Source organism: Panthera tigris, chromosome F2, assembly GCF_018350195.1.
Source record: "Panthera tigris isolate Pti1 chromosome F2, P.tigris_Pti1_mat1.1, whole genome shotgun sequence".
Lineage (NCBI taxonomy): Eukaryota > Metazoa > Chordata > Mammalia > Carnivora > Felidae > Panthera > Panthera tigris.
The window spans coordinates 77,911,992-77,925,618 of record NC_056676.1 but is presented as its reverse complement, the minus strand read 5'-3'; the positions used below and the strand labels follow the sequence as shown (position 1 = coordinate 77,925,618).

General features: G+C 48.2%; 1 protein-coding gene across 5 annotated transcripts in view; it reads left to right on the top strand.

Annotated features, from left to right (window-relative positions):
- Positions 1-13,627, top strand: part of FAM135B (family with sequence similarity 135 member B) — a 280,699-nt gene that overhangs the window by 93,516 nt on the left and 173,556 nt on the right. For all 5 annotated transcript variants that reach the window (XM_042973072.1, XM_042973070.1, XM_042973071.1 and 2 more), the window contains one exon: positions 7,053-7,148. In XM_042973072.1, coding sequence (XP_042829006.1) covers positions 7,072-7,148 — 77 coding nt within the window. In that variant the 5' untranslated portion in view covers positions 7,053-7,071. The remainder of the gene's footprint in view (positions 1-7,052; positions 7,149-13,627) is intronic.

Genomic DNA, 13,627 nt, shown 5'->3' with positions numbered 1-13,627 from the left:
TGGGTGGTAGTGGTTTACAACTGAAGGAAAGCAAACACAGAAAGAAAAATCTCAGTGAAACCTGATAATGAAAGGAAAAGCAAATTCGAAATGCAGCATTCGTACAGTTATTAACAGTTATTCTTGGTGAAGTCAGCTTTAGGTGTCCCTGGAGGGCTGGGAGTCACGTCTGTTTTCAACCCTCTGTGTTACCCCTGGGGGGTAAAGCTTTATTAAATATATATATATTTATTATTTATTAATATATACATACATATATAATATATATATTTATTAAATATATATATATATATACTTAAAGTTTATTTATTTTTAGAGAGAGTGTGTGCATGCGGGGAAGGAATAGAGAGAGAGGTAGAGAGAGAGAATCCGAATCCGAAGCAGGCTCTGCACTGTCAGTGCCGGGTTCAAACTCACCAACTGCGAGATCGTGACCTGAGCCAAAGTCAGGAGTCGGACACTTAACTGACTGAGCCACTCAGGTGCCCCTGGGGAGTAAAGATTTATTATCTCTGTCTCTCTCTCTCTCTCTCACATACATACATGCACACACGCTGCCATGAAGACCTTGGTCCAGATGCCACGCAGAATTCCTGCTTTCTACGTGGCAGTTTACGTATCCAGACCACTTTCTGAAGCCCTGTAAGAAGTGGGGCTTGATTCTTTTTTTTTTTTTAACATTTATTTATTTTTGAGACACAGAGAGACAGAGCATGAAGTGGGGCTTGATTCTTCAGAGAGAAGCATCCAGTATTTGCTCCCAGAGGTGCTTTCTTGCCCTCCTTAGGTCACACGGATGGACAGCAGGTGTAGTCCTCTGGTCTCTGGTTCCGGAATTGGCTGCGTGGGTCGTTTTCCCATCAGACCTGGTGTGAGAGGCGGGTGTGTTGGGGTCCACGCTTCAGCACGAGTGTTCCCCACATCCCATTCTGAGTCTCGTTAGGAAGTCTGGCTGTAGGACCCAAGAATCTGCTTTTGTGTGCTTCCTACGTGTTGTGTGTTGTGTCAGCGACGCTCCTTGCCCCGAATGTCGAGGAAAGCTGGACCACCCACAGTGTGGTCCCAGCCGTGCTGTGGTTGGGGAGATTTAGGATAACGTCCTGCCCTCGTCCCCAACGTGTTCCTCCCTGCCGCTTCACGCTGCACGGGTCGTGCCTCGTTCTCCGCACCTGGTGCCATCCTCAGTGCCGGACGTTTCTGGAAGGGCTCACCTGGCCGGCCTCGTTGGGTTTCTCTAACCACAAGCAACACATTCTCTCCCCCCGTAATCGATGCCTGTGCTCACACTTGTTCATGGTACAGGTCCTGTCCTGGGTTGCTTTGCTCTTCCTTGTTGAATTCGGCCCCCCTTCCGTGTTCCCACTCTGGCTGCAGCTCTGTTTTCTGATGCTGTCCCTCTATTCATTAGTTCCGCATGTACTTGTGAACCTCTACTGTGAACCGGCCACCGGGTGAGCCGTGGAGTCTTCAGAAAGCCGTAAATAGACAGGACTCCTATTTCCAAGGGCCCTGAGTTTCTCTACCCTCAAGGAAGAATGAGTAACGTGCTTAATTTTCCAAAATCGTGTCTCCTCATTACTTTAATAAGACCCTCCTGGCAATGAAAACAGTTTAATACTTCACAAAAATCTGTTTCATTAGTTACCATTGCACATCACTCTCTTGTTTGGCTTTTCCTTGAAGTACAGAAATCCAGGCTGTGAGAGGCATGTAACGTGCATTGTGGGTAACTCGGCAGCAGGTGGAGATTGTTCCAAGATGGGGCTCCCTGACCTAGCAGCTCTGTTCTCTGAATCTCATAGCTTGTTCTTGTTAATCTGAGCTAAACATGGTCTGCCTGGGGATTGCTGGGTCCTAGAACATTGTGGCTGAGAGGGAATTCAACTGTCGCTTAAAAACAACACAGGGGCTGGGGATCCCTGAGCAGCAGGGCCCCCTCTTTTGCCTGGACACTCTCTGTGATGGGAGGTTCATTGCTTCCCAAGGTGTGAAGGTGTGCTTCACGATGGGCCCATCCCTAGCTGGGCAGATGTGGGATTCCAAGTCTCCCAGAAAGGGCAGGACTGTGGGTGATGCTCAATAAAGATCGTTCTGAATGAATGCAAACCTGAGGCAACAGTAAGTTCACCACATTCTGTTTCCACTCTCTCCCCTGGCTCTGCCTTCTGTAATAAAGTTGACAATAGGGACGCCCTGGTGGCTCAGGTGGTTAAGCATCCGACTTCGGCTCAGGTCACGGTCTCACAGTTTGTGGGTTCGAGCCCCGCGTCAGGCTCTGTGCTGACAGCTCGGAGCCTGGAGCCTGCTTCGGATTCTGTGTCTCCCTCTGTCTGTTCCCCTTTCCCTCTTGTGCTCTGTCTCCCTCTCTCTTAAAAATAAATAAACGTTAAAAAAAATTTTTTTTAAGTAGTTAACAATAGCCAGCATTTATCAGGGTTCATTCTGTGCCGGGTTCTGAATGCCTTATATGTGTTAACATTTTTAATTTAACAACCTCGTGAAGAAAGTATTATTATGGCTCCCATTTTACAGAGGAGGACGGTGAGGCCCGGGTGAGCGGGACCCAGCCGGCTGCGCTCCACAGACCGACCCCGCTCTCTCCCCCACCCGCAAGGCAGGCCACTCTGAAGCGTGTGTCGCATCGTCTCTGCCAGATGCAGCAGGGGTCCTTGGCCTACCCTCACCTTTCTCTCAGGTGCCCGTGCCTCAATCACGCTCGCCAGGTGCCAGCTGCCCCCACACAGGTGCCAACCTCCCACCCACCTCCCCTCTGGAGACCATCAGGCTGTCCTCTACAGCGAAGAGTCTGGTTCTTGGTTTCTCTCTTTTTTCCCCTTTCTTTGCCTGTTGGTTTTGTTTCCTAAATTCCACGTACGAGTGGGACCATATGGTATTTGTCTTTCTCTGACCTGTTTCACTTAGTGTTGTGCTCGGTAGCTGCATCCGTGTTGTTGCAAATGACAAGGTTTCGTTCTTTTTTACGACTAATATTCCATTCTCTCTCTGTATATTTGTATTTATATTTTTATGTTTGTATTTATACTTATACATAGCATATCTTCTTTATCCAGTCGTCGGTCGGTGGATACTGGGGCTGTTTCCATAACTGGGCTATTGCAGACAATGCTGCTGCAAACATCAGGGTGCACGTATCCCTTCTCCTCACTTTGACCTCCATGACCTTGGACCAGGCATGGCCTCATCGCTCAGAAGTCTGCCTTCCCAGGGCCACCTTCCCCGAGCACCCAGGACTCTTTCTCATAGTCCTCAATCACCCTCCCTGTGACTGTCACTTGATTGCCCTGTCCCAGTCTTTTTATTTTTTAATGTTTATTTATTTTTGAGAGAGAGAGAGAGAGAGAGCAAGAGCAAGCAGGGAAGGGGAAGAAAGAGAGGGAGACATAGAATCTGAAGCAGGCTCCGGGCTCCGAGCTGTCAGCACAGAGCCCTACGCGGGGCTCAAACTCACGAACTGTGATATCATGACCTGAGCCGATGTCGGACGCTTAACTGACTGAGCCCCCCAGGTGCCCCTGCCCTGTCCCGGTCTTGGGCATTGTGAGGACAAGTCAGCCTTTCCAGTTAGTAGGCGTAGCACCTGGATGTGCAGGAGGCCTTCAGGAAATGCACGTTGGGAGTTGAGCATCTCAGGGCCACACAAAATGGGGTCGAATGGTTGTCACTTGCGCGGATGTGGCGGTGGTTGTGGTAGGGAGTTAGTGTGGAGATGTCTGTGGATGTGCCATCTGGTGTGTATTGTGGGTCGGGTGTGTTGCATGTTGGCTGTGTGCTCGGTATGTGCCGCGGGTATCTCGTGTGTATAATGAGTCGTGTGTGTTGGTGTGTATGTATTATGTGTGTATGGTAGGTGTGTGTGTGAGGGGCGCCTGGGTGGCTCAGTCGGTTGAGCGTCCGACTTCGGCTCAGGTCATGATCTTGTGGTTTGTGAGTTCCAGCCCCGTGTCGGGTTCTGTGCTGACAGCTCAGAACCTGGAGCCTGTTTCACATTCTGTGTCTTCCTCTCTTCTCTGCCCCTCCCCTGCTAGTGCTCTGTGTCTCTCTGAAAAAATAAGTAAAAATATTTTTAAAAAATTAAAAACAAATCGGTGTGTGTATGTGTGCATGCTTGTGTCTGAGTGTGTCCTGGGTGGATGGGTGTCATGTGAATGTGGGCCGTTTTGAGTGTGTGCCACGTGGGTGCTGTGTGCACCTGTAAGCTCTGGCTCGTTTGTTACGCAGCAGTAGCTACACCCACTAAGAATCCATACACTTTCTACTTTGAGAAGTCAGTCAGTTCTAGTGTGTGGGCAATGAAGGTATTGCAGTGACCGCTCTCTGAGCCATTCGTATGTTTACGAACACTGTTGCTGTTGTGGCTTATTCTCCCGTAGAGCTGGCATCTTCTTGCCCAATGTGAAATTTTTAAAATGAAATCTGACGTATATTTTATTTTTTTAAATATTTTTTCCAAGTTTTTTTATTTTTATTTTTTTTGAGAGGCAGACCAAGAGAATGAGCGAGAGAGGGGCAGAGGGAGAAGCAGAGAGAATGCTAAGCAGGCTCCTCACTGTCTGCTCAAAGCCAGACGTGGGGCTCGAACTCATGAACCGTGAGATCATGACCTGAGCTGAAACCGAGAGTCAGAAGCTTAACTGCCTGAACCACCCAGATGCCCCTAAAACTGGCCTTTTAAATGTGAGCCCACCTTCCTCAGTGACTAACTGGGTATTTGGTTATAATGAATCACAAGGTCTTAAACAGGAGCACGCAGCTTTCCACCAATAAGCTGTGTTTGCATTTACTAACAAGTTCTAGCTTATTAGTCCTGACTAGTAGGACGGGAGGGTGCATCTTCCCAGGGGAAAGCAACATCTTATGTGGGAGCCTCCATGCATTAAATTTTTTTTTTTGGTATAAATATTAATTCCCCAGGAAAACACTGCCCCAGCCGTTCCGCCAGCAAAGGCCTGAGGTGGAAAACTACCACGTTCAGGCTCCTGGCTCAGTGCTATTCTTGTGCACGGCCGTGCCACCCCCTGGGTGCGCCGGGGCCAACGCTGCCCGCCGCAGAGACCTCTGGCGGAACGCACGATAGAAGCGTGGGGTTTGGCATGCGGCTTGAATGTTAGTCGCTGTTGCTCTCCCTCTGCTCCGTACCGTGTAGCATCCTCCCAGAGTCAGGGATCAGGGAGGGTCAGGAATTATTGACCCTGGTAACCACAAGCAGGAGTCGGATGTCTTTGCTGGCTCTGCAGTGTTTGAAGGATTGAGAGCAGCGTAGGACGAGGAAGCGGGGACGATGGAACTGTCCCTATGTTTCGTGTGATAATGAAACCAAGTGCAGAGTGGCCTCCTTTGCTGGCCCTCTCTCTGACTCTTACTGGAAATGCCTTGACCTTAAAATTGAGTGGTGGGACGCTGACCTCGGCTCAGGTCAGGTGCGCACCCCGAGGGCTCTCCCTTTAGGGAGACGGGTTTTCAGCACACTTTGTGAGCCAGGCCTTTCAAGCTGGGCTCGTCAGCTTGAAATTCCATCTCGCAGGATTTATAGAGGTTGTGTCCTCAGATCTGCCGCATTTCAATTGGGTAAGTGGAATTCTACATCTTCAGAAACGGTTCCCTGCGTGGCACCTTTGCCAGAGCTGAGATACAGAGTTAAGAGCATGTTAGTGTCTTAGGCTCTTATTCTTGGGAGCTGGCCTGGCGTGACCCCACTGGCTACAGGGAGGTCGGGCTTCCGAACCACAGCAATGGTGGTCTGGTCATTGAGGCATCTGGGGAGCTGAAGGAAGAGGGGCTTTGAAAGGAGACCTAGGTGTCAGCTAAGAGAGACCCTCTTAGCTTCTCTCCTTCCTCTCACTCACTCTCCCCTCCCGAAGATCACGTCAGCTCCCACCCAGTGACCACCTGCTGCTTCCCAAGAACCTGCTCTTTGCAAGTGATTACCTCCCGTCCTCTGCAGACTCCTCCAGGTAGCTCGTATCACCCCATTATGCATGGTGGCAAACTGAGGCTTGGAGAAAGTGAGGGCACCTTCTAAGGTACACACCGCTTGAGCAAAAGCTAGATGGAGAAGACGGCTCCAGATTAGAGCCTCTCGGATCCCCTTCCTTATCTGCGTTATGCGGCAAGAAGCTTGGTCACAAATTTCTTCTTGGACAAAATCAGGCAACTTACATAAAATACTCTATGCAGCAGCAAGAATATAGTGGGTGCTCCATAAAAGTCACTTCCTTTCCCTTCCTCCAAATCACTGGTATCTAGATGGTTTCATATCCTCAGAAAATTCAGCCTACCTTGAGTTGACCTTGAGTTTTCCTATGGCAAACCAAGACTTGGACTATGTTAATTTCCCACCCAACCCTCTTGTGGTTGGCCCTGTGGTCTCCTAGCTTGGAAAATTAGCATTCTGTCAAGTTGGGCTCAGCATCTGCCTGGCAACGGCACCCGCTCCCTCTGCCTACCGTGCTTGGTAGAAAACACATCTGTCCTTGCCACCCCGGGCACCTCAGCACTGTAGAGGTGGTATTTATGCTAACAACGATAACGTCGTTTTCAATTACTGTTATTAATCATTACGCATGTCAGGACATGTGCAAAGTGCTCTGTGTGGTAGACTCATTTAATCTGTCCATTAGCTGTGAGTTTTGTGCCGTTATCAGGGCTCACGTTACAGATAAGGAGACGTTAAGGGACACAGGTAGGAAGTAGGAGAGCAGGGATTGTAGCCCCATTGGCTGTGAGGCACATGCTCATCACTGGGATGCTGTTGCCTCCATGGCACCGACAGACAAGCAAGGGCGGTAGACGAACCCGCCTCAGGATTAGGATAACTGGGTTCAAGTCCCATCCTTCCGGTGTGAGCCGAGTGACATTAAGTGTGTCTTCCTCTCGGTGTGTCTTTTCCTTTAAAGGAAACTCTGAGTGATGGCATCCAGTGGGCACACTGTGGTCCTCATTGGTCAGATACTTGGGTCCCTCTTGTGGAAGCCCAGGCTCTCTGTGTTTGGCTGACGTGATCTCAAGCTGTTAATTTCTCTCTTGTTTTTCAGGTAATGAACCAAAAAGATCATGTCTGAAGTACAAGGAACGGTTGAGTTTTCTGTAGAGCTACATAAATTTTATAATGTGGATCTCTTTCAGAGAGGGTAAGTATGCGTCACTGTTTCTATTTGTGTGTGTGTGTGTGTGTGTGTGTGTGTGTGTGTGTGTGTTTACACGTACATATACAGTTGACCCCTGAACCACACATGTTTAAACTGTGCAGGTCCACAGTACATGGATTTTTAAATACAATATAGTATTGCGAATGTCACTTCTCTATCATTTTCTTAATAACATATTCTTTTCTCTAGCTTACTTTCGTGTAAGAATATAGTATGTAATATAACATACAAAATATGTGTACTTGACTATGTTATCAGTTATCAGTAAGGCTTCTGGTCAGCAGTAGACTGTTAGTAGTTAAGTTTTTGGAGAGTCAAAAGTCCTTCATGACTGTTGACTGCGGGGAGGTGGGTGGGTGCCCTGGACCCTCAGTGTTGTTCAGGATCGTGTGTGTGTGTGTGTTTAATTTTTTTAACATTTATTCATTTTTGAGAGATGAGAGAGAGAGAGAGAGAGACAAAGCGTGGTTAGGAGAGGGGCAAAGAGAGGGAGACACGGAATCCAAAGCAGGCTCCAGGCTCTGAGCTGTCAGCACAGAGCCTGACATGGGGCTTGAACCCATGAACCATGAGATCATGACCTGAGCTGAAGTCAGACGCTTAATCGAGTGAGCCACTCAGGCGCCCCATGGGTGTTTGTGTGTATTTTTCCTGGCAGGGAGTGGAGATGATAAGGGCAGGTTGTAGGGCATTTGGATTCATGAGGAAAGGATTTTCATTATTTTTCCTGCCAAGTGTAAAATCCAAATGTTTAGTGCAGTTGAAAATCACCCATATATTGACAGACACTTGAGAACGCGAATCTCTCCCCTCCCTCCTGCCCTTTCGTCTATCTTCTCTCCTCCGAGTTGCTGTTTCCATTGCATACAGTAGTCAGTTTGAGGGGGAAGTGAATTTATGGGACATGAGGCTTGCTTGGGTAGCTCTGATGATAAAAGGTGTCTGCACGACCAGCACGTGTGGGGCCATCTCCCAAAGTTGCGCATCGTAAAACCTGTGCCTCCATTTCTCACAGACTGAAAAGGTATGATGTCCTCTGTAAGTACAGAAGTAGAATGTAGTCGCTTGCAGTGTTTGAGGACATACTCTGATTTTGGCGTTTCACACACATGATCGCATTAGGTCGTCACGACAGACTTACCTCTCAGGGTCACTGCAAATAATAATAAGGTGAAATGCTTACGTGAAGCATCCAGACCCAGACCAGGGCCGTATACTCACAGTGACTGCTAATACTTTCCTTGTGTTGCAGACCAGGGGGCCTAAGTTCATAGTAACTGAGTTTGTGATGTGTTCAGGTTAACAGAGCCAAACAGGAGGCATCTATGTTGTGGAAAACCACCTCCGTGCTTCAGAGCCAAAATATAACTCGAAGACAGCGTTTGGGTTAAAGAGGAACAATAGCTTTATTGCTTTGGTGGGAAAAGGAGGCTGAAGCAGGCTATGGCCTTCAAAAACTTGCAAGTCTTCCCAGAGGACAGGGCTGGAGTGTTTTATAGGGACATACAGGATCTAGCTGGTTTCGATAGGAATGGAGTATGTGCTGCCAGCCTCCTTAGTCCTTGGTCTTTTTCAGGGATGGTACCATGTTCCTGAAACCAAAAAAGGGAGGAGGGGAGGCTTGTGGAAAAAAGGAAAAGGTTACTTTAAAAATCAAGATTTGCCCAAGCATTAGTGCAGCCGTTGTGATTTTTGTTCAACTTTATGCTTTTAAGCGGTTCCATCTAAAGGTTTGTTTTTGCTCTGTAACCAACCACCTTAAACCTTAGTGGCTTAAAACAACAGCTTTCGATGTAGCTCATGTATCTCAGGGAGGGCAGGCGATGGGAGCCGGGCTCCAGTCGGGAAGGTTCTACCAAGCTGGAGCAGGTTGTAGGGTATTCTGGATTAATGAGGAAAGGATTTTCATTATTTGTCACACCAAGTGGAAAATCCAAATGCTGGAGGCAGCAGGCGAGCCGGGCTTGTCTACCTGGCAGGTAAGTCCTCTGAGCAGGAGTGGAAAGACACACAGCCTCCTGCCACCTCTCCTCAGGCTTGCACGGAGTGGTTTCTACCCTGCACAGGTGGCCTTCTGCTGGCCAAAGCCAAGTGCAAGAACGGTCTGGGTTCAGGGTAGAGAAACAGAGACAGTCTCTTGATGGAAGGGGACCAATCTGTGACACTTTGACAATCTTGCCACCCAAGGTTAGTTTCCAGGTTCAAAAGGAGGCTGAAATTAATGCTTCAAGTGCCTCTTATATGTTATGGCCCCTTCTTACATAAAGTAAAATTCGGTGGCTGAGCCGTTTTGGTAGGTGACCTGAATCAGATGGTGAGGGGAAAAGGAAACGATCCTGGGACCAGTTCTGTTCCAGGGATAGGGGCGCATAGGAGTTCTGGAGCTGGATGTTTGAGGGAGCAAAACTCTGCCTCCTCTGGAAACCCGTCACCATGGGTCAAGCTCATCGCCCTCCTCACTTGGTCAGAAGTTGTATGGTGGAGTGAGAAGGGTCTGGGCTTGGGGCTGGACCTCCCGAGTCCCGGCTTGGTTACTGCTTCTTGGAGCTCCTCTGGCGTGTCCTTCCACTCTGCCTTTCAGATTCTACATTTACGAGAAGGGAAGCATTTCTGATAATGTCATGTGTCTATCATAGTGTGAGGCACTTCTATTCAATATCTCCTAAATCCTCATAACCAACCAGAGAATGAGTGATATTATCTTTATTTTGACCGACAGGTAACTGGGATCAGGGCAGTGAAATGCTACACACCTGTAACGTAGCAGAGTGGGGCTCTGGGGCTGAATTGCTCGGGTTCTGATAAATGAGCCTGGTCTCCAAAGTGGGCTGCCTTCTCCCCAGGGCTGCACAAAATATCCATCAAGGTGTGGGCAGAAAATACTAACACTTCTGCTTACGATGGTTTTAATCAAAACTAAGAGAGAAATCAAGCTTCGCTAATAATTAGAATCCACACTGATCCTGGAAATCTTGTTGTGTCCACACGGCACACAGTGATGAATCCCACTTAGTAGCTCCGGCATCAAATAAAAGAGGGCTGTCCCACAGCACACACGAGCTGACGACCTCACCCTCGCAGTGCAAAATACTGCAGTTTGTGACTGGGCAGTTACCCGCACCTGTAAATTGTTTTCTACCTTTAACTGCACCAACCATCGCAGACTAGCAAGTGGCTTCAGAACAGATACCGTAAGGCCGTCATGAATTGAAGGTGGCATTAATAATTAAAGCATAGCAAACAGCAGGAATGACAGAACCACACCGGTCCTCTCTTGCACAAGCCTGGTCACACACACGCGGAGATGGAGTGGCAGGCTGATCAGATGCCCAAATTAGCAGACTGAGAAATTTGAACTCATTTAAAACAACGATCTGATATATGGCTTTGTCACCATAATTATTCATAATGCACCTTGTCCTGATTGTATTCTGGGCCTTCAGGCATTGACGAGGTCTTGTATGAGATCATATCCATTAACAAGACATTTCTAGGGACACATCCAGAACTCAGAGGGCCCCGTGCAGTTGGTTAAGGGGGTTACAAGACGAGCGTGGAAACCATGACTCTCTCAGCAAGCCTAAGATCCTCTAGATCCGTGTGTTTTGGGGAGTCATTTTACGTAACCCTGCGCTCACCACCAAAGTCTGATATTTAATCAGGCTAAATTAAAATCTGAACATTGAATCACTGTACTATGTATATTTTTAGTAAGAGCAAAAAGGTTATGTGTTCCTTTAATATAAAAGTAATTGATTTTTAAAACATGGATTATTACATTCCTTCTCTGATCTTTTCAAAGACCTTTTTCTATACTTATAATGCACATCGCATAGGAGTATACAACTGTACGTGCATGTGATTATAAATAAATGTACATATAGTGGGGTTGCACGCTTGAAGACGTTTCTACTTTATGGGATCATTGGCACTTGGTGGCCACTGGTCTAGTGGGACAAGGGATCTCACAGATTTCCTCCAGCTCCTCATGCTAGCACTCTGTGGTGTTGGACGTTGATGTGGATGAGGGTATTATCTTGTGACTGAACATGCTTGAGGGTGGGCTTCATAGCAGCTATGGCCGTGGACAGGTTGGGACGTCCATGGATGGCCGTGGACAGGCTGGGATGTCATTGGGTGAAGCAGTCAGACCTCTTACAGGGATGGAGTGGGTTCTAAGATCTCTAGGGCCCCATCAGCAATAAAACCTTGACATTAAGAGCCCCCAGTCCCCTAAGCCCAGTCAGCAGGGAGTCGCGGATGGGCTAGGCATGGTGCCAGCCAGGATTCTGTATCTGCCAGAGGGGATCCTGACAGGCGTGGTCTGTGGTGCTCAATGGCTAAGGATTTTCCTGCCCTGAATCCCGCAGGAGCCATGCTCACAGTGAAATGTAGTTACCTTACCAGCAAGCACTCCATAGGGGAGTGATGACCACCATCCAAGCCTAGTGGGCAAGTTGCCCACCGCATGAAAGAAAACAGAGGATTTCCACAGGCCATTCAAGGAAAAGAAGGCAGCATCTGGGGAGGCTGGCCCATTTCGGGGGTGTGAGGATGTGCCTCAAGACTCTCCAGGAGGTAGAAATTAGAGTTGGGGGTTGCAGAAGAAGGAGTGTGCCCTTAGACTGAATTTGACTGTGGCCACCCAAGTTCCAACTGTTTCTCCAGTTGATGAGAAATGCCCCTTGTACCTCCATCCAACGTCCCAGAGCATCACTGCCCATTGTGAGATGCTGGACCAGAACCACGAGGATGCAGAACTGAGCATATTGCTTGAGCTTTTGCCCCGATCGGGGATTATTTGCTTCTAGCACATTTACGTGTGTGGATGGTTTTTCTAGTCCCAGAATGCATGTTGCCTTTGGGTGATGTTTGCTTTGAGCAAACAGTCAACTTACATTTATCCAAAGTCTACATTGACTGAAGAAAATTCTCAAAGGAAAAGCCTCTCCTGAAACCGGTCAACAGACATTGGTGAATTGTCAACCCGTGCTCGGCAGCAAGACTCGTCCTGACAAAAAGGCAGGGAGGCCTGGGGAGCCTGGCCTGGGGGTCAGACCTGAACGTGAAGCCAGACTCTGACACTTGTAAGCTCTGAGAGCGTGAAAATATCCTTTCGGAATGCTGAGAGCCACCGTTTTGTCACCTGTGAAGTGTCTATGACACAGTCTCATGGGGTCATCAGAAGTCTTATGGTATTAGTTGCACTAATTAATACATGCAGAGGACCTGGCGTGGTGCCTGGTATCTAGCAGGTACTGTCTACGTTGTCACTCCTACTAATGAATCCTTGCCCCCTGCTTGTCCTTAATGTTATTAACGGAGTCACCATCCGAAAGGGTTGGTGTGCCTGCCGTGCCTTCCTGGGTACAGCCCTCCAGCTTGCTTACGCTCCCACCCCTCACACCCCGAATGGTTTGACCTTAAACTTCTGTGCCTTATTGTCTGTGCTCAGGTTAGTCTTGACCCTTGTCCTTCTAATATCTACCTCGAAAATTCTACCCTACCAAGCTCCACCTTAAATATAACCTCCTGTGCAAACTATTTCTGTACATTGATATTTACCTACAGCATTCAGCCCAGTTTTTATGAACACCTTGTTCCCATATTCTTAAAGCCTGTCTGTCTTGTTTTATTCTGCCGTCCACTCACACAGTCATTGCTATAGACGCTAATAAGCATACACTGTTGTAATAGGCTCTAGAAACGTGGAGATGGGAGACTTGTGCCCGCAGAGTGTTTACCGGCTGACGAGGGAGGCAGACACACACATAGGAAATGGCCACGATGTGCGATAAGTTCTGTGACAAAGACAGGCTTGGGGTGCTGTGTAGAGAAACAGCAGAGGAACGCCAGCCTGTGGGCAGATCAGAGGAGGGGCCCTGGCAGTGGATCACACAGAGCTGTCGCTTGAAAGGCGGGTGGCAGTCAGCCGTGCAGAGGACCTGGAAGGGCAGGACCACAGAATGGCCCGCTGGTGTCGGGAAGCAGAGCCTACCCAGAAGGCCACGGTGAAGTGAACAGAAAGAAAGAAGGTGGGGAGGGGGATCACAGAACTTACACAGCCAGTCCCTCCTTAGACTGGCCACTATAGTGATGTTAATGTGACAGACGTGCTGAGATAACAGTGGTTGTCCTTTCTGGCTTTGTTCTCTTGTCAAATGGCCTTAGGCTCCTTAAGGGTAAAGACCCAATCCTATGTGACTTTATATGGCCAGTGCCCAGCCCAGTACGGGGCCTGGTGCCTCCTAGGAGGTCAATGACAGCTTGTGTTTGCCTGGGTTGAACTTTCTGCTGCTTTCAGAACTTCCTGCAACTCAGGTGGGGTCACGTGGATCTTTATTAAATGATATTAATCATGAGAAAACAGTTCCTAATTCCTAATATGCTATTTATTTTTTTTTAAGTTTATTTATTTTTGAGAGAGAGAGAGAGAGAGAAAGAGAGTGTATGCATGTGGT